This window comes from Octopus bimaculoides, chromosome 26 (assembly GCF_046866305.1).
Source record: "Octopus bimaculoides isolate indiv1 chromosome 26, ASM4686630v1, whole genome shotgun sequence".
Taxonomy (NCBI): Eukaryota; Metazoa; Mollusca; class Cephalopoda; order Octopoda; family Octopodidae; genus Octopus; species Octopus bimaculoides.
Window position 1 is genome coordinate 25,356,552 of NC_142953.1, and position 23,917 is coordinate 25,380,468.

The 23,917-nt window shown below is 39.8% G+C and overlaps 1 protein-coding gene across 1 annotated transcript in view; it reads left to right on the forward strand.

Moving 5' to 3' along the window:
* Positions 1-11,101, forward strand: part of LOC106876540 (segment polarity protein dishevelled homolog DVL-3) — a 165,890-nt gene extending 154,789 nt beyond the window's left edge. Inside the window, exon 4 of the mRNA XM_089343017.1 lies at positions 11,006-11,101. Coding sequence (XP_089199143.1) covers positions 11,006-11,078 — 73 coding nt within the window. The 3' untranslated portion in view covers positions 11,079-11,101. The remainder of the gene's footprint in view (positions 1-11,005) is intronic.
* The last annotated feature ends 12,816 nt before the right edge of the window (positions 11,102-23,917 follow it).

Sequence of the window (23,917 nt, forward strand, 5' to 3'; positions counted from 1 at the left end):
TCTCGTTAACTCTCTGTCACTGCAGTGTAGATTTAAACAACTCTGCTAACCTATATTCTTGAGGCCTGCTTATGCTGCTGCTGGATGTTAACTGCAAAACTAGTAGAATTATTTTTAAGAATGGAAACGTATATCCATTAATGGTATGTTTAAAAAGTCAACGAGTGGAAAATAGTGAGGGGAGTGAGAAAAGAAATAAAAAGGTGAGAAAGAGGAAGAAACAAAAGCAATTAACCTTTTGTTGCGCTCTCCCTCACCTCAATTCTTCCCTGTAAAAGCACCGGCAATTGTTATTGTTAATCTGCATTTAGAAAAGAATTATGTCAGAAAATCTAAAAATAACTCGTCATGCTAATTTTAGATCCATTAAGTGTTTCCATTTCAATAGAGATCACAATGAGCTATTTGTGTAAGTGTGTAGCAACGATTTGACAGTAGGTAAATCGGTGCACTTTCTTGGTATCTTTTATATCCTGGTGTTGGATAAATAATTTAATGAAGCAGTGGAGAAGAAAGTATTCACATGTTGCACTATTATTACCGTTACACAAGGTTAAATTGCTCTCTGCCAACGGCTCACAGTGAACTGCTTTCCCTCAATTGCTCACAATACTTTATTTTATGGCAATGTGTCAGTCCAGTTTTAGTTACTTGGGGGTGGTCAGAATCCTTCCACAACAGTATCACAATAGGCAAATCAGTACACTTTCTCTGATTTCACAATAGGTAAAAAGATGCTCTTTCTCAGTTAGCAATAAACACAGGCATGGCTTTGTGGTAAGAAATTTGCTTCCTAATCACATTGTTCCAGGTTCAGTCCCTCTGCATGGCACCTTGGGCAACTGACTTCTGCTATAGCCTTGGGGCTGACCAAAGCCATGCAAGTGAACTAGGTTGGTGTGTTTCCATCTCCATAACTTAGCAGTTTGGCAAAGGAAAATGATGGAATAAGTGCTAGGGCTTAAAAGAACAAATAAGTACTGAGGTTGGTTTGTTTGACTAAAATTCTTCAATGTGATGCTCCAGCATGGTCACAGTCTAATGACTGAAAGTAGGCAAAGGTAAAAGGTAAAGAGCTGAAAGAAATTTCTGCTAAGCATTGTATCTGACGTGCAATCATCAATCCAGCCGATTCACCATTTTACTTTCTGATATCACAATGGCTAAAGTGGATATGCTTTCTGATTTAGCAATAGGTAAGCGAAATGGTGATGGCACCTGTGCCCAGCGTCGCCTTCCTGGCACGTGTAAAGACATTCGAGCGAGATTGTTGCCAGTGCCGCTGGACTGGCTCCTGTGCAGGTGGCACATAAAATACAGCATTTTGAGCGTGGCCGTTGCCAGTACCACCTGACTGGCCGTCGTGCTGGTGGCACGTAAAAGTACCCACTACATTCTCAGAGTGGTTGGCATTAGGAAGGGCATCCAGCTGTAGAAACTCTGCCAGATCAGACTGGAGCCTGGTGTAGCCATCTGGTTCACCAGTCCTCAGTCAAATCGTCCAACCCATGCTAGCATGGAAAGCGGACGTTAAATGATGATGATGATGATGATGATGATGTAAATGTATCTACTTCCTGATTTAGTAAAAGGAAGATAAGTATTCTGTCAGACTTAGCTAAGTCGGGTTAATCAGGAACATTTCCAACTTTTCTTTATATAGGAACATTGAAATTTAGCTATGGGTACATCATAGATTTGGCTATAGGCACAGCACAGATTTATCTATATGCACGGGGGCAGCACTGATTTAGCTGTAGGCATAGCACAATTTAGCTACAGAAACATTGCAAACATTGCAAATAGGAGCAAAGGTAAACTTCCAGATTTATCAGTTAGTGCACCCAAATTTGTTGTTACACTTTCAGATGTTTAAAAAAAAAAAAAACCTCTTTATTTGTTTTAGGATTACATTTAGCAGATTACCTTATTTATTTACTGGCAGGCGAGAGAGAGAGAGATAAATAAATAAAAATACAAGAACAAAATTCAAGAAGTTATTTTAGGAACTGGATAGATTACTGCCCAGAAAGCCATATGTTGGATAGAACTAAGATATATATATATATATATATATATATATATATATATATATATATATATATCATATGCACATAAGGTACATTTTTCATTTGCTAGGACTGAAGGGATAGATAAAAAGATTAAATGTACTGTGTGTATATATGTGTACAATTCTGTGTTTTTGACTACAGCATGAGAGTATTTTAGCTCTTATTTCTAGCAATGTAGGTGTTTCTAACACCCTGGTCATATTTAGTGACAATTATAGTTTTCCTTTTAGGTAAATATCATACACATCTTCTATATTAGTTTTAAGTATATATATATATATATATATATATATATATATACAACTGAGTAGAACTAGAGCAACATTGAGATAAAGTGTCTTGCTCAAGAATACAACACACAGCCCAGTCCGGGAATTGAACTCACTACCCCATGATTGTGAGCCCGGCACTCTAACCACTGAGCCATGTGCCTTCACACACACACACACACACGATACGCTTCTTTCAGTTTCCATCGACCAAATTAATTCACAAAGCTCTGGTTGGCCTGGGTTTATATCAAAAGACATTTTTCCAGTGTACAATGCAGTGGGACTGAACTTGAAACCATGTGGTTGGGAAGCAAACTTCTTAACTACACAGCCACACCTGGGTAAAAAAAAAAAAACCTGTCTGAATATAGGTGTGTTTTTAATATATGTTTGTATGCTTTTCCTTATTTACATCACACAAGCACACACATACATGTGCACACGCTCATATATACCTTACATGCATCCATATTACTGACCCAGAACAAAATAGAATTACACGTAATATGTATGCATGCCTACATGCACACACACACACACACACACACACACATCTATTCATATCTGTGTGTGTGTGTGTGTGTAAATTCATATATTCATCAGTGTCAACATGATTTTAACTGACAAAATGTCAGACTTTTAGCATCATTGCAAATATAACCATAATTTTTTTTTTTGTTGCCCTGGCACTAGCTCTAGTTTGAGGAGGTGGTGGTGACGGTGGGGTTCCTATACCAATTATTAGTGGATGTGATGGTGGTGGTGGTGTGGGTTAGAATTATGGTGCTACACCGTTGATGCCAGAAGGCACTTATGAAGATAACGCTGGTGGAGGGGTTACAGGGGTTTATGGCCTTGCAATCTCCTACACACAACACTATATGCACATACATACACACAGACTGTCACACTCACATACTTTCTTGGTCTGTCTGTCTCTCTCTTTCAAACACACACACACACTTTCTGACACTCATATACCACACACATCTCTCTCTCTCTCTCTCTCTCTCTCTCTCTCTCTCTCACTTCCTCTCATATTCATACATTCTCTCACCTACACATACAAAATCTCTCTCTCCATCTCATACGCACATATGGACTCTCTCTCTCTCTCACACACACACACTCGTACAAACACATACACATACATACAGACACTTCCTCTCTCTCTCTCTCATGCACACACACATGCTCTCTCTCTCTCACACACACACACACATGCCTCTTTCTCTCTCCTCCTTTTCCTCCTCTTTTTCCTCCTCCTCCTTCTCCTCCTCTAAGAAAGAGCCTTCTATCTCAGGAAGAGATCAGTGTCAAGGGCTGCTGAGTGTCCTGTTCCTGTGTGAAACTGGTCCCTTCTACAAATTGCTTTTCATTCTTTTTAGATAGCCACTGTTGTTCTTGTTGTTGTTTAGCCGCAGGTCAGCCCTGCTGAAGCAAACACCTCTGATGAAAGGCTTTCCAGTCATGACCCCCACCTTCCTGTCATACTTTTGATAAATACAGGCACAGATGCTGCTATGTGGTAAGAAGTTTACTTGCCAACTACATGGTTCCGGGTTCAGTCTTACTGCAAGTAAGACACTCAGGCAAGTGTCTTCTACTATATAGCCTTCGACTGACCAAAGCTTTTTCAATGGAAAGCAAAGTCAGCCTTTGTAGAATTTAAGTTCAGAACAGCCCTGAAACATAGCGAAAGTGTCTTCAGCTACAGACTCAAACCAACCAAAGCTGTGATTATATTTCATTGATAGAAACTGAAAGAATCCCATCATATGTGAGTGTGCGATTATGTTGTAAATGAGTGCCAAATTGGTGCTGTTTGCTACCAGTATTCTGCGAAAACATATCCAACACCAGGGAAATATTACCTTGCTTAGAAACGTGGGGGTTGGTGACAGGAAAGGCATGTCACCATGGGCAATAAACTGTGCTCGTGAAGACCTGTTGAGGCAAGTGAAGTCGTTGTCATATCTGATGACAGCATCACCTGATTGGCACCAGTGCCAGTGGCATGTAAAATGCACCATTCGAGCATGGTTGATGCCAGTGCCACCTGACTAGTCCTGTACCGGTGGCACATAAAAAGCACCACTCGAGCATAATCGTTGCCAGTGCCGCCTGACTGGCTCCCATGCCGGTGGCACATAAGAAAGCACCATTCAAGCATGGCCCTTGTGTCGGTGGCACATAAAAAGCATCCACTACACTCTTGGAGGGAGTTGACGTTAGGAAGGGCATCCAGCTGTAGAAACATTGCTAGATTGGATTGGAGCCTGGTGCAGCTTTTTGGCTCACCAGTCCTCAGTCAAAACGTACAACCCATACCAGCATGGGAAGCAGATGTTAAACGGCAATGATGATAATGATGATGATATATATATATATATATATATATGTGTGTGTGTGTGTATATATATATATATATATATATATATATATATATATATATATTACTGTGTATGTATGTGCATTACATTAATCACTATGCCAGACTGGAAGAGTCTAGATGGCAAGGTAAGTGTATGAAGGAGGTGACAGAAGAGGGTACCTACCAGGAATGCTGCATATTCCTAATCATTGTCAAAGTTACGTGTTAGGGGTGCAAATACTATAACATACATAAACCCCATCACACACACACACACACACACACCTTGTCCGAACTACAGGAAGCGAAATAAATAAAATAAAGTGTCTCCCTCTCTCCAAGCTGAATAAAATGTTTACATGTCAAACAGTGAAACTGCTCTGATAGAGAGTGAGTTCAGCCAGTGGTCTGTACAGTGTTACTATGGAGTCAGTTGGTGCAACATTGGCAGGAGTTCAACTGATCTATCCTCACCTACTCAGGTTTTACAACATAGCAACATAAAAATGTGTTTGTTGTTGCTATTTAGATTCCATGTCAGTCCCTGACAGGGGAAAAAAAGACTTAATGAGGAAAAGCATTCTTGTTATTCTTGCATTCTTTTATTGGTTATAGTCTGAGGCTGTGCCTATGCTGGTGCAGTCTTTGGTTTTCCTTTTGTTTTTGAAGCTGTATGTGGAGGTGTGGCTATGTGCTAAATTTGCTTCCCAACTACATGGCTGTGGGTTCAGTCCCACTGTGTGACACCTTGGGCAAGTGTCTTCTACTTTAACCTTTGGCTGACCAAAGCCTTGTGAATGAATTTAGTAGATGGAAAATGAAGGAACCCCATCGTGTGTGTGTGTGTGTGTGTGTGTGTGTGTGTGTGTTGGTGTGGTTTTGTTGTAAGAAGTTTGCTTCCCAGCCACATGGTTTTGGGTTTACTTCCACTTCATGGTACCTTGAGCAGGTGTCTTCTACTATAGCGTCAGGCCAACCAAAGCTTAGTGAGTGGATTTGACACATGGAAACTGAAAGAAGCCCATTGAGAAGACCTGTTGAGTCAAGTGAAATCGTTGTCATGACTGATGCCAGTACTGCCTGACTTGCACCTGTGCCAGTGGCACGTAAAAAGCATCATTCAAGTGTGCTTGATGCCAGTACCCCTAGACTGGCTCCTGTGCTGGTGGCGCGTAAAAGGCACCATTCGAGCATGGTCATTGCCAGTGCCACCTGACTGGCCCCTCCATGCCAGTGGCACGTAAAAAGCATCATTCAAGTGTGCTTGATGCCAGTACCCCTAGACTGGCTCCTGTGCTGGTGGCGCGTAAAAGGCACCATTCGAGCATGGTCATTGCCAGTGCCACCTGACTGGCCCCTCCATGCCAGTGGCACGTAAAAAGCATCATTCAAGTGTGCTTGATGCCAGTACCCCTAGACTGGCTCCTGTGCTGGTGGCGCGTAAAAGGCACCATTCGAGCATGGTCATTGCCAGTGCCACCTGACTGGCCCCTCCATGCCAGTGGCATGTGAAAGGCACCCACTACACTCTCAGAGTGGTTGGCGTTAGGAATGGCATCCAGCTGTAGAAACTTTGCCAGAACAGATTGGGGCCTGGGATCTTGTTAGTTTCATTTTCAAAATCAGCCCCCTTTAATTTTGCTCAGATTGCTTTCAGCTTTGGTGTATCAATTCAACTCTGAATTTTGATTATGATCAACCAATTACTTTATCTCGTATATTAAAGAATCTGATGTTATTTGGAATTAAGTTGGGAAATTTTAGTCAATCAACAGACAGAGTGGCATTAGCAGCTTGTTACCATGACAACCACACACTGTGTTGTGTTTCACTTCCCCTGTGTCTCTGCTGCACGTTGTTCTGTATTGCATTCTTGTCTATATAAATACACAAATGCACGTGCATTCATACAGGAATGCATGTGTGTATATCTCTCTCACTTTCTCTATCTCTCTCTCTCTATGTATATATATATATACATATATATATATATATATATATATATATATATATATATATATATATATATAGAAAGAGAGATGCACACACATGCAAAAAACAATGAGTATTCAGGCACCCATTCCCCCTTTCATGCCTGTTCCCTCATACAGGCACTTGTGTGCGTGCGTGGGTGTGCACATGAATTTAAAGAATGGTAGAAACAACACATGTACCAACACCAAATTGAAGCAGCTGCAGTCTGGTGTTGGTGGATTAAATAATTCTCCAGTAAAAGTGTCTGAAGCAAATTGCAATATGTTCGTGCATTGCACATGTGTTAAAGAAATTACACTGGAAATTCTTTGTGTACGTGTGTGTATGTGTGTGGATATTATATGAACGTGTGCTTGTGTGTGTGTGTGTATATATATGTGTGTGTACACATACAAAGACACATATACATATATGAGCAAAATGAGTGTGTGCTTTATGTGCAAGAGCATTTTTATATTTTGTAGATGTATTTATATTATTTAATTTCTCCCCACCCCATCTCTCGCTCTCTCTTGACTACTCTTTCTCTTTTACTCATATCTTTGTCATCTTCCTCCCTCTCTCTCTCTCTCTGTATTATACCTTCTCTTGCCTACTGTTCAGTCTCTCTCTCTCTCTCACATTCTTATTTCTCTTTATCAATCAACTCCCAAAATCGTACACCAAACTAATACTCAAAATTTACATTTCTAGTAATATGTATGGGAAAGAAATAATTGTTTTCTATAGACATTGTGTAATATTACTAGTGTATGTGTGTGTGTGTGTGCGCATGTGTGTATTACTAGAGTGTGTATGTGTAAGCATTTGGTTATTTGTATTTATGGTATATGTTCCTTCTTATCATGGAAGGACACTAAGTTTATCTCTCTGAGGGCAGAGAAGTGTCTCTTGAGTGTTCTCAGGATACCCTCTGTCCTTGTTTGTTACAGACCCTTTTTATTAACTTTGAATAACAATGTCAACATTCTGAGGAGAGGCATTCGGGTCTTCACATCTTAGTCATAATCCCTTTGTCATCATAAGTTGATTGATTGAGAAATACTTGAGTAGGGCAAATGCAATTGTTGCCACTAGGCATTTGTTTACCTTATTTTGAAGTGAAGATAATTTCTGTAAACCAAGAATACACACACTTGCATGTTTGCATATATGTATATAAGGTATTGGTATCTAGAAGACCCAAAGAGTGGCAGGTAATGCTAAGTAAGTGCTATAGACAGACCGTAGTTAAACTCTTGGTTCGATAGTGATACAAGAGAGGAGTCTAATGTGGGTCTCGTATTAGCATGTATATATATATATATTTATATTAGACAAAAAGAGATAACAAAGCCAAGGCTGTGAAGAGTTTTCAGGACATTTATAAGCGAAAAGATATTGATATACTCTTACAGCTATTTCTGATATATTAGGGATATCCCTTCGTCAGAGACGATGTGAGATGGTTAGATAGAAGTAATTATCTGAGGTACCTCTATTTAACCATCTCACATTGTCTCTACTGAAAGGATATCCATAATATCCCAGAAACAGCTGTAAGACTATATCCATGTCTCTTTCCTGAAAACTCCTCACAGCCTTGGCTTCGTTATCTCTTTTTGTCTAATATATATATATATATATATATATAGCCAAATCAAAGAACAAATAATTATACACGTAGCACCTTTGACCATTTTGGGGTCTCGGAGACTGGCAAATGATGTTATGTTCAAAAGGGAGAATCTAGTCTTAATGCCTACAATTGATTGGACTCTGCTAAAAAGACTTAGAAGGCAGAGTGTGGAGTTAAATTTGGCAATGGAGTAGGCCCATGATTAAGACCAAGAATTGCCTCAACTTAGAGTAAACTAGCTGCTTTCATTTCCGAAATATTCAAAGCACTTCCCAGTATCTAAGTGAATAATGATATCACTAGCCTTAGTTTGAAAACAAAGTGTTCTGGTTCAAATCCAGTTAGGGACCATAAAATCCTGTCCAGGATTACCGGATGACAATCCGTGACCAAACTTATTTGATTGCAGTGGAAATATAAATATTGTAAATATCTGGTGTAATGTTGTGATTAATTGTCCAAAAATTTATTAACTGTATCCAGTTTTATTAAGTGTTACATATTGCAATTTACCTGATGGACTGGAGTCCAGTGAATCTTTATCAATATCTGTGTGTGTGTATAATGAGGGTGCATGGCCTAGTGGTTAGAGTGTTGCTTGTACTCTGGATTGTGAGATTGTGGTTTCATTCCTGGACCAAGTGGTGGATTGTATTCTTTGCTTACATGGTTCCTGACATGTGGCACACTTTGCGCCTGTTCAGGTGATATTGCATTGATGGATGGAGCAAACAAATATACCACACAACAAACATTTGATCACTATAAACAAATCATTTGTGCTGGTCATTCAGCAAAAAATGAACACTCATACGTTGTCTTTGATGGGCTATTCCATCATGTGTTGTCTTTGATGGGCTATTCCATCATATGTTGTCTTTGATGGGCTATTCCATCATGTGTGTGTATGTTGTAGTTCAAGTGAAACAAACAAGTGGCATCACACGTACAACAATAATTAATATGAGAAATATTCCTTGCACCATCAGTGGAAGGAAGTCAATCTGTCCTTCATGAATTGAAGAATGTTTGGCCCAGATCTTTGAGAATGTTATCAAATGTGGTAGGCATCTATGGATGGTCAAAAGGTATTATAGTTAAAACATTGTGACTGTAACAACCAAGATGAAGACATCATTTGGAATATATCAGAGTATAATTCTACTGCAGTAACCTAAGACTTGTAACTTCTCCCACTGTTAAATTATAAAGCCCTACCGATTCATTCGTGTTACTATCCATCCATCCATCCATTTCCGCTGCCTGCTATTCCTGCAAGGGTTGTGGGAGTAGAGTCCTCTGGCACCACCTCCTCCATAGGGTCCTATCAAAAGCAACCGTCATTGCACTTTCCTGCTGAGACTGTAGATACTATCAAACCATCTCATTCTTGGTCTGTTCTTGGCTCTCCTGCTGGTTGACTCAGTAGGAAGAATTTATCTTGTGATCCTTTACTGCGACATTGTAATCACATGTCTGCTGCACTGGGACTATGACCCCTTCAGTTTGGAGAAATAGTGGCTAGACCTGGAGGAGATCCACCTGATCTCCAAGCTCTGCATGCTGTTGAGTAGCATTACCTCAGAGATCGTTTGGAGGAACCCCGAGGTGCATGTCTCAGTGGTTAGAGTATCGGGCTCAATATCATGAGGTAGTAAGTTTGAGTCCCAGACTGGAATGTGTGTTGTGTTCTTAAGCAAGACACTTTATTTCATGATTGCTCCAGTTCACTCAGCTGTTGAAATGAGTTGTGACATCACTGATGCCAAGCTGTATCGGCCCCTTTGCCTTTTCCCTTGGATATCATCAGTGGCGTAGAGAGGGGAGGCTGGTGTGCATGGGTGATTGCTGGCCTTCCATAAACAACCTTGCCTGGACTTGTGCCTCAGAGGGTAACTTTCTAGGTGCAAGCCTATGGTCATTCATGATTGAAGGGGGGTCTTTTTGCTATAGAAAGAAAAGTTAGAAAATAGCACACCAACATGTCAGATATTTGGATAGCTAATGGCTGTTTTGTTTTATTTTGATATACAAGCAAACCTCAACTTATGTTGTTTTAAGATATACCTTCTTTGATTTTATATTGTTTTCCCAGGAAGTTAATGGGAAAAAAAAAAAAAAAAAACTCAACTTCAGTTGATTTATTCAACTTTATGTCAGTCAAAGTGAACTTATTTAAAAGCAACAAGTTTTTCTTTTTAAAAAAAACCTACTTAAAAACCAATACTGATGTAGAAAATCATATAAAATACACATGAAAACCCATTTATTCAGACATGTGAGATTTGAAATTTTTAAAAATGTTTTTTTTATGTGAAGTCAGTTTTTGAGTTAAGTCACATGTCTTGGAACTGGAGCCAATGACTGCTGAGAAATGAGATTTGGCTGTGTATTATTCAGATTATTATAAATGGTTTTACGTAAATGCTCTTCTTATGCCTTTACTATCTGCTTTGAAAAGACAAAAAAAACTAAAACTGAAAAGTAATAATAACTGTGTAACAAACATCCTTGTTTTTCTCTCTCTTTGTTTTTTTTTTTTTGTTTTTTTTTTGTTTAATTAATTAAGCAATTAATTAACCAATTGAAGATTGAAATTGTAATATTTTGTGATACTAACATATAGACTTCTCTCTTTCTTTCTTTCTTTCTCTTTACCATTTGCTTCTTGAAGGAAAAAGTCACTGGAAGGAGGTCATGATCTCAGGCATAAATGCAGGTATAATATCATTATAATATCATTATAATATCATTAAAAAATATAAACTACTCTCATTTTATTTTCCTTTTGTTACTCCGTCTCTTGTTAAAAGTTGCTGTTGTTTGAGAGTGTTGGAAAAAAATACCTTGTTATTACTATTGCTTCCATCACCAACTCCACAACCAGCTGAGATGGCATTATTTATCTTGTCTGTGTGTCCTATCTTGCTCTGTTTACTTGTTACATCAGCTCTCTCCTCCACCTCTTCTTTATATCCACCCCTAATTATACTAGAGAGAGAGAGAGAGACTGTTCATGGCACTAACTGTTGTCTCATTACCACCCCTGCTTAGCTCTCACTTGTACCATTGACCTCCAGTTTAGCATTTAAACGTGAACGACAACGGCAGCAACAAAAATGGTGAGCCTATTGTGAAGAGCCTCTATGTAATCACTCAATTTGCTAGAAATAGCTGCCAAACTCATTACCCTGTGTAACACAATTTTTTGTCCTTGGGTTGCTGCTGTTATTTTTCTGTTTACTTTACCCCTAGAAAGTATGAAAAATGGCTTCAAACTTTGCTTTTGCAACAACATTTATTCAGACTCCAAAATCCCTTTCAACACGTGGCTATTATGCCACCTCACTACTCTTGCTCAAGATCAGAGATGCACATATTGTCAGCCACTAAGGGACATGCTCAACCGGTTAAGATCAAGCAACTGACAAGCAGATCTGTGGTATTGAGCAGAATATTTGCTATAATGATATTTCTGCTTCAGCAACTCAGAGCTGAATCTCTCTGAAATGTAATGGAAAACAGGTCAGTTTCAAAACATTGATGTCCAGGTGACAAAAGCAAAGGGAATAATAGTCATTCCCTTTGATTTCAAGATATAAGCAAATAGGAAATAACACCTACTACTGCCCCCCCCCCCCCCCCAATTCATTACACAGTGTTAATTCTATTTTCATTATTGAAAGTTGAAAGGCAACAGGCTAGCAGAATCATTAGTATGTTGGGCAAAATGCTTAGCAATATTTCTTCTAGCTCTTTAGGTTCTGAGTTCAAATTCTGGTTAGGTTCACTTTGCCTGTTGTCATCAAGGGGATCAATAAAGTATGTACCAGTTGAACTCTGTGGTCAGTGTAATCAACTAGCTCCGTCCCCCCAAAATTCTGAGTTTTGTGCTAATAGTAGAAATAATAATAATAATAATAATAATAATAATAATCATAATAATTATCAACCTCAGTGGAATTTGAACTCAGAAAGTAACGGCAGACTAAATATAATAATGATAATTATAATTATTATGAGTTGATGAGCTAGCAGACTCATTAACATGTGGGACAAAAATGCTTAGCAGCATTTCTTCTGTTGTCCTCTACTGGGGGTCAATAAAATATGTACCAGTTGAACTCTGGGGTCAATGTAATCAACTAGCTCCCTCCACCAAAATTCCAAGCCTTGAGCTAATAGTAAAAATAATAATACTTTGCCTGTCACCCTTTCGGGGTCGATGAATTAAGTACCAGTTGCGTACTGGGTTAATCTAATCGACTGGCCCCCTCTCCACAAATTTCAGGCTTTGTGCCTATAGTGGAACGGTTCGTCGTCGTCGTTGTCAAGGTAATGAACTGGCAGAATCGTTAGCATGCCGGCAAGATGCTTAGTGACATTTCATGTGTCTTTAACGTTCTGAGTTCAAATTCCGCCAATAAAATACCTTTCCTCCATTAGGTACCAATAAAATTAGTCCCAGCTGGGCACTGAGATCAATGTATGTCCCCCACTCCCTAAATTTGCTGACCTTCTGCCAAAATTTGGATGCGTTATCATTAAAGTGGTGAGATGGCAGAATTGTTAGATCATTGAATGAAATGTTTAATAATATTTCTTCCAACTCAATAAATTCTGAGTTCAAATTCTGCTGAGGCTAACTTTGCCTTTCATCCATTTGGCAGGTTGATAAAATAAGTACTAGTTCCATTCTGGGGCTGATGTAATCGACTTACGCCCCACCCTGGGGCCAATGTAATTCACTTACCCACTCCCTGCAAATTTGTTGTTGTTGGCACTCTGTTGCTTATGACGTCGAGGGTTCCAGTTGATCCGATCAATGGAACAGCCTGCTCGTGAAATTAACGTGCAAGTGGCTGAGCACTCCACAGACACGTGTACCCCTAATGTAGTTCTCGGGGATATTCAGTGTGACACAGTGTAACAAGGCTGACCCTTTGAATTACAGGCACAACAGAAACAGGAAGTAAGAGTGAGAGAAAGTTGTGGTGAAAGAGTACAGCAAGGCTCGCCACCATCCCCTGCCGGAGCCTCGTGGAGCTTTGGGTGTTTTCGCTCAATAAACACTTACAACGGCCGGTCTGGGAATCGAAACCGTGATCCTATGACCGCGAGTCTGCTGCCCTAACCACTGGGCCATTGCGCCTTCACTCCCTGCAAATTACTTACCTTCTTTCAAAACTTGAAACCACTATTGTTAGTATTGATTTTTCGCATAGATACATGTCCCACTTATCTGCAGTTGCACAGGGATTGAACCATGAGCCATGTGGTTAGAAGAAAGCATCTTAACTATGTATCTATGTCTGCTCCTAACGATTTATGCAAGCGTTTCAGTTTCACAGTTGCACCTAATTCAAGTACAGGTGAATGTGGAGTTGGATGGATGAGGCAGTTATTGATGACATGTCATTAGGTTTTTTCTTTTTTTTTTTTTTTCTGATAAAGAAATTCCGATTTTATTGATTAATATTTTCAAATTAGCTAAGCGCTTAATTGTTGTTGTTTCTTTTTTGCATACAAAATAAAATAAAAAAGGCAAATTGAAAGGGAGAGGTAGAGAGAGGGGGAGAGAAAGAGAGAGAGGTAGAGAGAGAGAATGAATGTGTAAGAGTGTGTGGGAGGGAGGGAGAGAGAGAGAGAGGTAGAGAGAGAATGAATGTGTGAGAGTGTGGAAGGGAAGGAGAGAGTGTGGAAGGGAGGGAGAGAGTGTGTGAGGGAGGGAGCTAGAGAGAGAGAGAGAGAGAGGGGGGGAGGGAAGAAAGTACAAACAAATTTTCTTATACCGAATTCAAGAAATTGATGAGTTTAATAATTGGAATAATAATAATAGTAATCATGATAATAATAACTTCATCATAATACAAAACAAAGAAAAAGAAGCCTGTCTTAATTTTCACTGCAATCCCTTAATTATGAAAGGAAGAAAATTTGTTAATTAGGTCACATGTATCACTGCGTCTTCAGTGACTTTCGTTGGCAACTGATAGTTCTGCAAAGCTTCCAAAAATCCATCACTAATTACCAATTCTGTGATGCCAAAAACCTTTTTCTTTCTTTCTTTGAGTCCTGATATTCCTTGTTCAATACTATTTGTCAATTTATTGCTGATTCTGGCAAATTGTAACTGCGCACCCAGGAATCCTCCCTCCCTTCCTTCCTTCTAACTCCTCCCCTACTCAGCTGGTTGAGAAAGAGAGAGAGAAAAAGAGTTAAGGAGGACCGATCACTTGTCTTAAGTATTTGGCTAGAATTTCTTTATTTATTGAAAGGCAAAGTTGATTACAACCCTGGGCCAACCGCTGCTTTATGAGTGAATTTGTTTGACAGAAACTGTGTAGAAACCTCATTGTCTGTGTGTGTATGTCTGCATGTATGTATATATGATTGTATGTGTATATACATTGTGTGTGTATGTATATATGCAATCAGATTGGAACCTGGTGCAGCCTCCTGGCTTATTACCTCTCAGTCAAACTGTCCAACCACGTCAGCATGGGGAGCAGACATTAAATGACGACTATATATATATATATATATATATATATATATATATATATACACACACACACACACATACATACATACACACACACATAGGTGCAAGTGTGACTGTGTGGTAAGAAGCTTGCTTCCCAATCACATAGTTCCAGGTTCAGTCCCACTGCATGGCACCTTAGGCAAGTGTCTTCTATAGCCTCGGGCTGACCAAATCCTTGTGACAGAAACTGAAAGAAGCCTGTCGTTTATATGTATGTATCTATGTGTTTGTGTGTCTATGTATCCCCCCCCTGCTAAATTATGGGGACATAAACAAAATCTGGTTGTCAAGCAGTGACAAACACAGACACACACATGCACACACACCCACACATGCATGCGTGCATACATGCATGCATGGCTCAGTGGTTAGAACACTGGGCTCACAATCATGAGGTATTGGGTTTGATTCCCAGACTGGGCTGTGTGTTGTGTTCTTGAGCAAGACTCTTTATTTCATTTTACCCCAGTTCACTCAGCTGTAGAAATGAGTTGCAACAACACTGGTGCCAAGCTGTATTGGCCCCTTTGCCTTTCCTTTCCCTTGGATAACATCAGTGACAGGGAGAGGGGAGGCCGGTATGCATGGGTGACTGCTGGTCTTCCATACACAACCTTTGCCAGGAATTGTACCTTTGGGAAATATTTGGAGGAAGGAGCAATCACTTAAAGGGTCTTAATGCTTGATAGGTCCTTTATCTAATTAATCCCTGGGAAAATGAAAAGACAGATTTGACCCCAGTGGGAAATGAATTTAAAATGTAAAATGCTTACATTAAATGCTGTAAATATTAGTTGTAAATTTTGGCACAAGGCCAGCAATATTGGGAGAGGGTGGTAAGTCAATTACATTGACCCCCAGTGTTTAACTGGTACTTATTTTATCAACCCTGAAAGGATGAAAGGCAAAATTGATCTTGGCAGATTTTGATCTCAGCGCATAAACACTGGAAATACTTTCGAGGTGGTGAGTTTAGGGAGATTTGGTGCTATTTCTACCTCATTACTGCTTTGCTGATGCTTGTGATGATGATGATGATGGTGGTGGTGGTGGTGACGTTGATAATATTACAAAGAAGAAAAAAATAGGTAGAAAAGAAAAGAAAGAATTAGAATTCAAGACGACTTGAGGTGGTCTGTGTTGCCAAAAATTGTATTTGTTGGTGAAGTGTTATATTTCTTAAGAAAAAAAAAAAAAGAATGAAAGACAGGGAAAAAAATTTACTTTATTGATCTAACAAGATTATTTACTCTGCAGATGTTGAAAGTAATGTAAATAAAATCTAGTTAACAGGAACAACAGCAAGACTACATAATAAAAACGGGGACCCCTCCCCTCTCCCTTGATGTAGTTTTTCTCTACCTGTCTCTATTTCTTTTCTTACCACCTCACTTTCTCTTTCACTACTTCACTAGTTGCCTTGTGATTTTTATATATTTTATATTAACTAATTGGCACTCCGTCAGTCACAATGACAGGGGTTCCAGTTGATCCGATCAACGTAACAGCCTCCTTGTGAAATTAGCATGCAAGTGGCTGAGCACTCCACAGACACGTGTATACCCTTATCGTAGTTCTTTGGGAGATTCAGCATAACACAGAATGTGACAAGGCTGACCCTTTGAAATGCAGGTACTACTCATTTTTGCCAGCTGAGGTGGACTAGAGCAGAGGTTCTCAAACATTTTCAGGTTGTTGCCCCCCCCCCCCTTAGCACCTGGGCCACATTTCTAGCACCCAGCACCCCACTCACAACTAAAATCATTTACTGCTTTCTGCAGCAAATTCAAAATACTGTATTTCACAAATAAAACTTATCCGTAGCCTATAGACGCAGGAATGCTGTGTGGTAAGAAGCTTGGGTCTAGGTTCAGTCCCACTCTGTGGCACCTTGAGCAAGTGTCTTTTACTAAAGCTTTGAGTTATTGTTAACATTTTTAATGTAATAAGCCTTAAAAAGCTAACTAGAAGTAATTATGTTGTGAGATATAAACTGTATATATTTCATTGACCTATTGAATTTTTTCAGCAAGTAAGGGAGAAAAACATTGGACTTGTTTCAGTCTTATTATAACCTCATTAGACTTCATTATGGTTGCTGAAGTACTGATGAGAGAATCACAAAGTAAATATACCAGATTGTTTTGAATAGAAATATAGAACTGTTGACTGAATAAGTAATGGTTGGAATTAAAAATTCTGTTTAAAGATTTGGTTAGTAAAGAATGTTTGGCAAAAATAGATAAAATAAGAAATATAAAAAGAAATTTAAAAAACCATGTGAAAGAAGTTCAACGAAATGAAATTACTAGTTCTTTCTTAAATTTTTGTTTTTGCCAAATTTTTATTAGCTTGAATAGAACGAAAAGATCTTTACTCAAATAAGTAAGAAAAAAAATATATTAGAATTTGAGACCGGCTTGTTTCATCAAGAAATTATAGTTAAGGTGATGGAGGTACACAGAAGTGAGGAAATAATAATAATAATAATAATAATAATTATAATAATAATAATAATGATGATGATAATAGTAATAACAGCAGTAGCAACAGTAACTTGATGGCCTTCTTTTTTCTTTTCTCTGTTTGCTATTTCTATTTGTTTTGTAGGAAATTACTTGAATAACAGCTCAGAGAGAATAAATTGAATATAGACTTTAAATGAAATCATCATCATCAAATGCATCTCTTTTCCCATGCTGGCATGGGTTGGATGCTTAGGTCTGACATGCGCTGACAAGCAGGGGTGGGGGGTTGCACTGAGCTCCAGTGTCTGTTTTGGCAAGGCATTTACACCTGGACGCCTTCCCCGACATCAACTACTTCACAGAGTGTATTTGGTGCCTTTTTGCGTGGCACCAACACTGGTGAGGTCACCAGGAACCCACAAGACAAAGCTCCATCAACTAAGTGAGGCTATTATTATTAAGGGATAGGCGATTATGGTAAAGAGACTATAATAATAATAATAATAATAATAATAATAATCCTTTCTACTATAGGCACAAGGCCTGAAATTTTGAGGGAAGGGGAAAGTTGATCACTTTGATTCCAGTACTTGACTGGTACTTAATTTGTCAGCCCCAAAAGCATGAAAGGCAAGGTCAACCTCGGTTTCTGCTGTAAGCTGATGAAATTCATAAAATGTTTGTTCCTTTGTCCTCTCAATTTCTTATTACCACTCAGTACTCAACTGACACTTTGTATATTGAGTTCTACACCAAGTTATTAACATTGCAATACTTAATTAAGCAAAATGTTATCCCCTGGGAAAACAAGGCATTAGAACGCAGGACCTGGGGCCAGTCCTGCTTCTCCTCATCTCAAAGATTTCAGTTGACTCCAGCATCGTGTATAAACATGAAGGCACTCTGGCAAAACACTGCTCCTCTGAATAGAAAACTCGGCCATTCATTGTGGTTTTGTGGCACAAAGCAAAGCCGGCCTTGCCGTCCACTCAAGAAAATACTTAGTAAATGGTCTACAAGCACTCAAGCAAACTGAGTCCTCAGCTTGTTCCATTTGCCAAAAGGTTTGCAAGGCATCAGCAGGCCTCAAGAGACACGTTAGGGTCCATAGAACATGATTACCACTTTATTCTACTGAAAAGTTATTTGTCATTCATGATGAGAGAATCCATCATATATATATATATATATATATATAGATATATATATAATAATAATAATAATAATAATAATAATTCACTGAAATACTGCAGAAGTGTTTTCATCCAAGTAATATCTCAATGTAGCACTAAACTGCTTCAGGTCCTTTATTTTGATTGCGACTAAATTCATCCTGGAACTGATAAAACACACACACACACACACATTCACATGGACACATACACACAGACATATGAGTGAGTGCAAGAGTGACATTATATATATTGTGTGTGTGTGTGTGTGCTTGCATGCATGTAGATTTATATATATATATATATATATATATATATATATATACGCACACACACACACACACACACACACACACACATATACACACAGATATGCCTGCACACTCACACACAGAGTGTGAAGCAATTTGATTAATAAATAAAGTTCAAAGCAACAAGTCAGATGTTTACAGCTTCACCAGAAGAGAAAAAAAAAAAAAAGAAAGAAAGAAAAAAAAGAAAGAAAAAATTATTAAAACAACTTCCCATTTCCTACTCTTCATCTCTGAAAACCTCTTCATTTGAGAGAGAGAGAATGTGTGTGTATCTGTGTGCTTCTGCAATATACTAGTTGACCTGAGAGTTATATACACTTATCTATGTATTTATTTGTATATTTACTGCTGTTGATGATGATGATGATTGATGTCAGTTGTATATTAGGAGGTGCACCTTGTGTGATGCCCAGCAGAGCTGCCCTTCATGGCAACAGCTACCACATGTGGTGCATCATGGTTTGGGCTGGCCCTGGATCTGGCTCCAGTGTGATCCTTGCAGAATCTGTATAACATAGCAGCCTGTACGACATTGGGGATCTATCAAACAGTCAGATTTGTGAATCAGATGCACGTGTGTGTATGGTGTGTGTGTGTGTGTGTGTGTGTGTGTGAGATGTATGGTGTGTGAGTGTGCGTGTGTGTGTGTAAGATGTATGGTGTGTGAGTGTGTGTGTGTGTAAGAAGTATGGTGTGTGTGTGTGTGTGTGTGTGTAAGCTGTATGGCGTGTGTGTGTGTGAGATATATGGTGCATGTATGTGTGTAAGATGTATGGTGTGTGTGTGAGTGTGTGTGTGTGTGTGTGTGTAAGATGTATGGTATGTGAGAGTGTGTGTAAGATGTATGGTATGTGAGTGAGTGTGTGTGTAAGATGTATGGTGCGTGCGTCAGTGTGTGTGTAAGATATATGGGCTGTGTGTGTGTGTAAGATATATGGGCTGTGTGTGTGTGTAAGATATATGGGCTGTGTGTGTGTGTGTGTAACAGTCAGGCATTGATGTTTAACCTCAAGACAACTTTGAGCAAGCAAACCTATGATGAGAGGTATTCCAGCTGTGACCATCCCAACTGTTTAAAGACAACACAGGACTAAATTGTATCTAACTTGTTCTTTCCTTATTAAAAGCAATCGGGTTGTATGATTTGTGGTGGATTTGGCTATAATGGATGGAATGTGTGTGTGTGTGTGTGTGTGTGTGTGTGCCATCAAAGTAATTTACTCTATTGCATAGTACAAAAGATGGGCAATTTAGATGCATCGCAATTTCTACAGAATATAATCAGGACAAAAAAAAAAAATTATTATTAGTGTATTAAGCATATTGGAATTTTGTTGAGGTAGATTTTCTACAGCTGAATCTCATTCCTGTCATGGATTCTCACCAACCCTTACCAATTTCCAAGTATGGTCATATTTCCTCATGGCCAGACATATTTTCACAACATGTGTTTATGTATGTATATATATATATATATATATATATATATATATATATATATATATATGTGTGTGTGTGTGTGTGTGTGTATACATACTCCTTACTCTTACTTGTTTCAGTCATTTGACTGTGGGCATGCTGGAGCACCGCAAGTCTAGTACTTATTCTATCGGTCTCTTTTGCTGAACCGCAAAGTTATGGGGACCTAAACGCACCAGCATCGGTTGTCAAGCAATATTGGGGGGACAAACACAGACACACAAACATACACATGTACATACATATATATATATATATATATATATATATATATACATATATACGACGGGCTTCTTTTAGTTTCCATCTCCCAAATCCACTCACAAGGCTTTGGTCGGCCCGAGGCTATAATAGAAGACACTTGCCCAAGGTGCCATGCAGTGGGACTGAACCTGAAACCATGTGGTTTGTAAGCAAACTATTAACATCTGTACTCCATGTTGGCATGGGTTGGATGATTTGACAGGTTCTGGCAAGCTGGAGCGCTGCACCAGGCTCTAATTATCTGTTTTGGCATGGTTTCTATGGCCAACTACTTTACAAAGTGTAATGGGTGATTTTATATATATATTCCAGTCTGTTGAGTGGTTGGTCTTAGGAAGGGCATCCAGCTGTGAAAACCATGTCAAAACAGAAACAAAAGCCTGGTGTTGTCTTCTGCCTAGCCAGCTCCTGTCAAACCATCCAACCAGCATGGAACGTAGACGTTAAACAATGATGATGATGATATATGCATACTGAGGGAACCCGTGGAAGAGGTAGGCCCAGGAAGACCTGGGCTGAGGTGGTGAGGCAAGACCTTCGTACATTGGGCCTCACCGAGGCGATGACTACGGACCGAGACCTTTGGAAATGGGCTGTGCGTGAGAAGACCCGGCAAGCCAAGTAAGATCGTTGCCAGTGCCCCTGGACTGGTTCTTGTGCGGGTGGCACATGAGATGCACCATTTTGAGCGTGGCCGTTGCCAGTACCGCCTGACTGGCTCCTGTAGGATTTTCGAGCGAGATCGTTGCCAGTGCCCCTGGACTGGCTTGTGCGGGTGGCACATAAAAGACACCATTTCGAGCGTGGCCGTTTTCGTGCGGGTGACACGTAAAAGCACCCACTACACTCTCTGAGTGGTTGGCGTTAGGAAGGGCATCCAGCTGTAGAAACTCTGCCAAATCAGACTGGAGCCTGGTGTTGCCATCCGGTTTCACCAGTCCTCAGTCAAATCGTCCAACCCATGCTAGCATGGAAAGCGGACGTTAAACGATGATGATGATGATGATGATACATATACATGACAAGGCTTCTTTTAGTTTCTGCCTGTAAGATCTATTCAGAAAGCTTTGGTGAGCCTGCTGCTATACTAGAAGACACTTGTTCAAGGTGCCACACAGTGAGATTGAACTCAAATCCTTTGTGGTTGGGTAGCATATTTTCTTACCGCACAGCTATGTCTGCATCTATACATGTCTGTGTATGTAAACGTGTGTGTGTGTAATGTACTGTAACAAATTCTGTTCCACTCCCATTGAGCTGTATCAAATCACAGTAGTTGATCAGATTAACAACTGTAATCCTCTCTTGGAACTGTAAACACATAGATTCTGAATGAATACCATGAAATTTGTGTTTGTAAGCATGTGTGTGTAGGCGTCTGTTTATGTAGGCATGTAATTGTGTGTATGGGTGTGTGTGTGTGTGCTTGTGTACCATAGCCTATGTGTTTGTATGTGCGTATCTGATCATTTTGTGTGTGTGTGGTGGTGGTGGTGGGGGGGGGGGGTTGATGCCTCCTAATTTGGGCTGTAAATACTCTGTTGTAAATCAGATAACACAACAAATAATGAGACGAAATGCTGTGAGATGAGAGATGAGATGGCGGCGGCGGAGGATTGGCGACCAAGATGGGAAGAAGACAACAGTGACTGGGCAGTGCGGTGGTGGTGGTGGTGGTGGTGCAGCATGTGTGGAGTGGCAGATGATGAAGTGATAATGGCGGGTGATAAAAAATGAATGGGGATTAAAAAAAAAAAAAAAAAAAAAAGAGAAAAACAAAAATTTTCAAGAAAATACATTTATTTTGTGTCAAAATGGGTTTAGCATTGGTTTCGATGATGATCATTCCAGCTGTTCTCATCAACTGTACCACAATTGTATTATCATAGTGTAAGGGACATAGATCAGAGATACCGGTTGCGTTAATACAAGCAGAATCTGCATGACATAGCATGTTGACAAGGCTGGTCCTTCCTTTTGCCTGTAGAGTACGTTTAACTCTTTAACATTCAGAGTACTCGGCCAATGCTTATTTAATCATGTTGTTTTGAATTAATCATGCACATGATTCATCATCATCGTCGTTTAACGTCCGCTTTCCATGCTAGCATGGGTTGGACGATTTGACTGAGGACTGGTGAACCGAACGGCTACACCAGGCTCCAATCTGATTTGGCAGAGTTTCTACAGCTGGATGCCCTTCCTAATGCCAACCACTCTGAGAGTGTAGTGGGTGCTTTTACATGCCACCAGCACGAGGGCCAGTCAGGCGTTACTGGCAACGGCCACGCTCAAGATGGTGTTTTTTTACGTGCCACCTGCACAGGAGCTAGTCCAGGGGCACTGGCAATGACCTCGCTCTTATTTTTAGAATGACATAGTGGGGTAGGTGTGAAAGGTAGATCTGATTGATTTGAACGTAAAACAGGTAGAATATTTGGGCCAAATATAGCCAATTTAAATGCTAAAGGGTTGCTTGGTGGTGAACTGAGGCTATTAGAGAAAACCTGTATGAGGTGTCATGTAAACTCTCTGCTTAGCACAGCATCTTTTCAAGGCTGGCCTTTCCAGTTGATGGTAGAGGACATTTGTCCCTTTAGCTTTCAGATTGTTCTGTCAGATGTTTGCTTTTGCTGGCACTCCGTCGCTTACGACGTCGAGGGTTCCAGTTGATCCGATCAACGGAACAGCCTGCTCGTGAAATTAACATGCAAGTGGCTGAGCACTCCACAGATACGTGTACCCTTAACGTAGTTCTCGGGGATATTCAGCGTGACACAGTGTGACAAGGCTGACCCTTTGAATTACAGGCACAACAGAAACAGGAAGTAAGAGTGAGAGAAAGTTGTGGTGAAGGAGTACAGCAGGGTTCGCCACCATCCCCTGCCGGAGCCTCGTGGAGCTGTAGGGGTTTTCGCTCAATAAACACTCACAACGCCCGGTCTGGGAATCGAAACCGCGATCCTATGACCACGAGTCCGCTGCCCTAACCACTGGGCCATTGCGCCTCCACTGTCAAATGTAAAGCTTATTTATTCACATTGTTTGGAATTAATCAGTCATCATCTCATAGCTTTGAGATTTCAATGATGTGATTGTTTATTTGCACAATGACATTGTTGGGTAGGTGTGAAAGGCCAAATCTAGTCAGTTTGAACACAAAACGTATAGAATATCTGGGCTGGGTGTGGCTAGTTTAATCCTGTAGCATTCAGGTTACTCTGTCAAATGTAGTGCTTATTATTTATTCACATTGTTTTGAATTAACCATGCATTACCATGATGGTGCTCCAGCATGACCACAGCTGCATAACTGAAATGAGTAAAAGAATAAAAGAATAT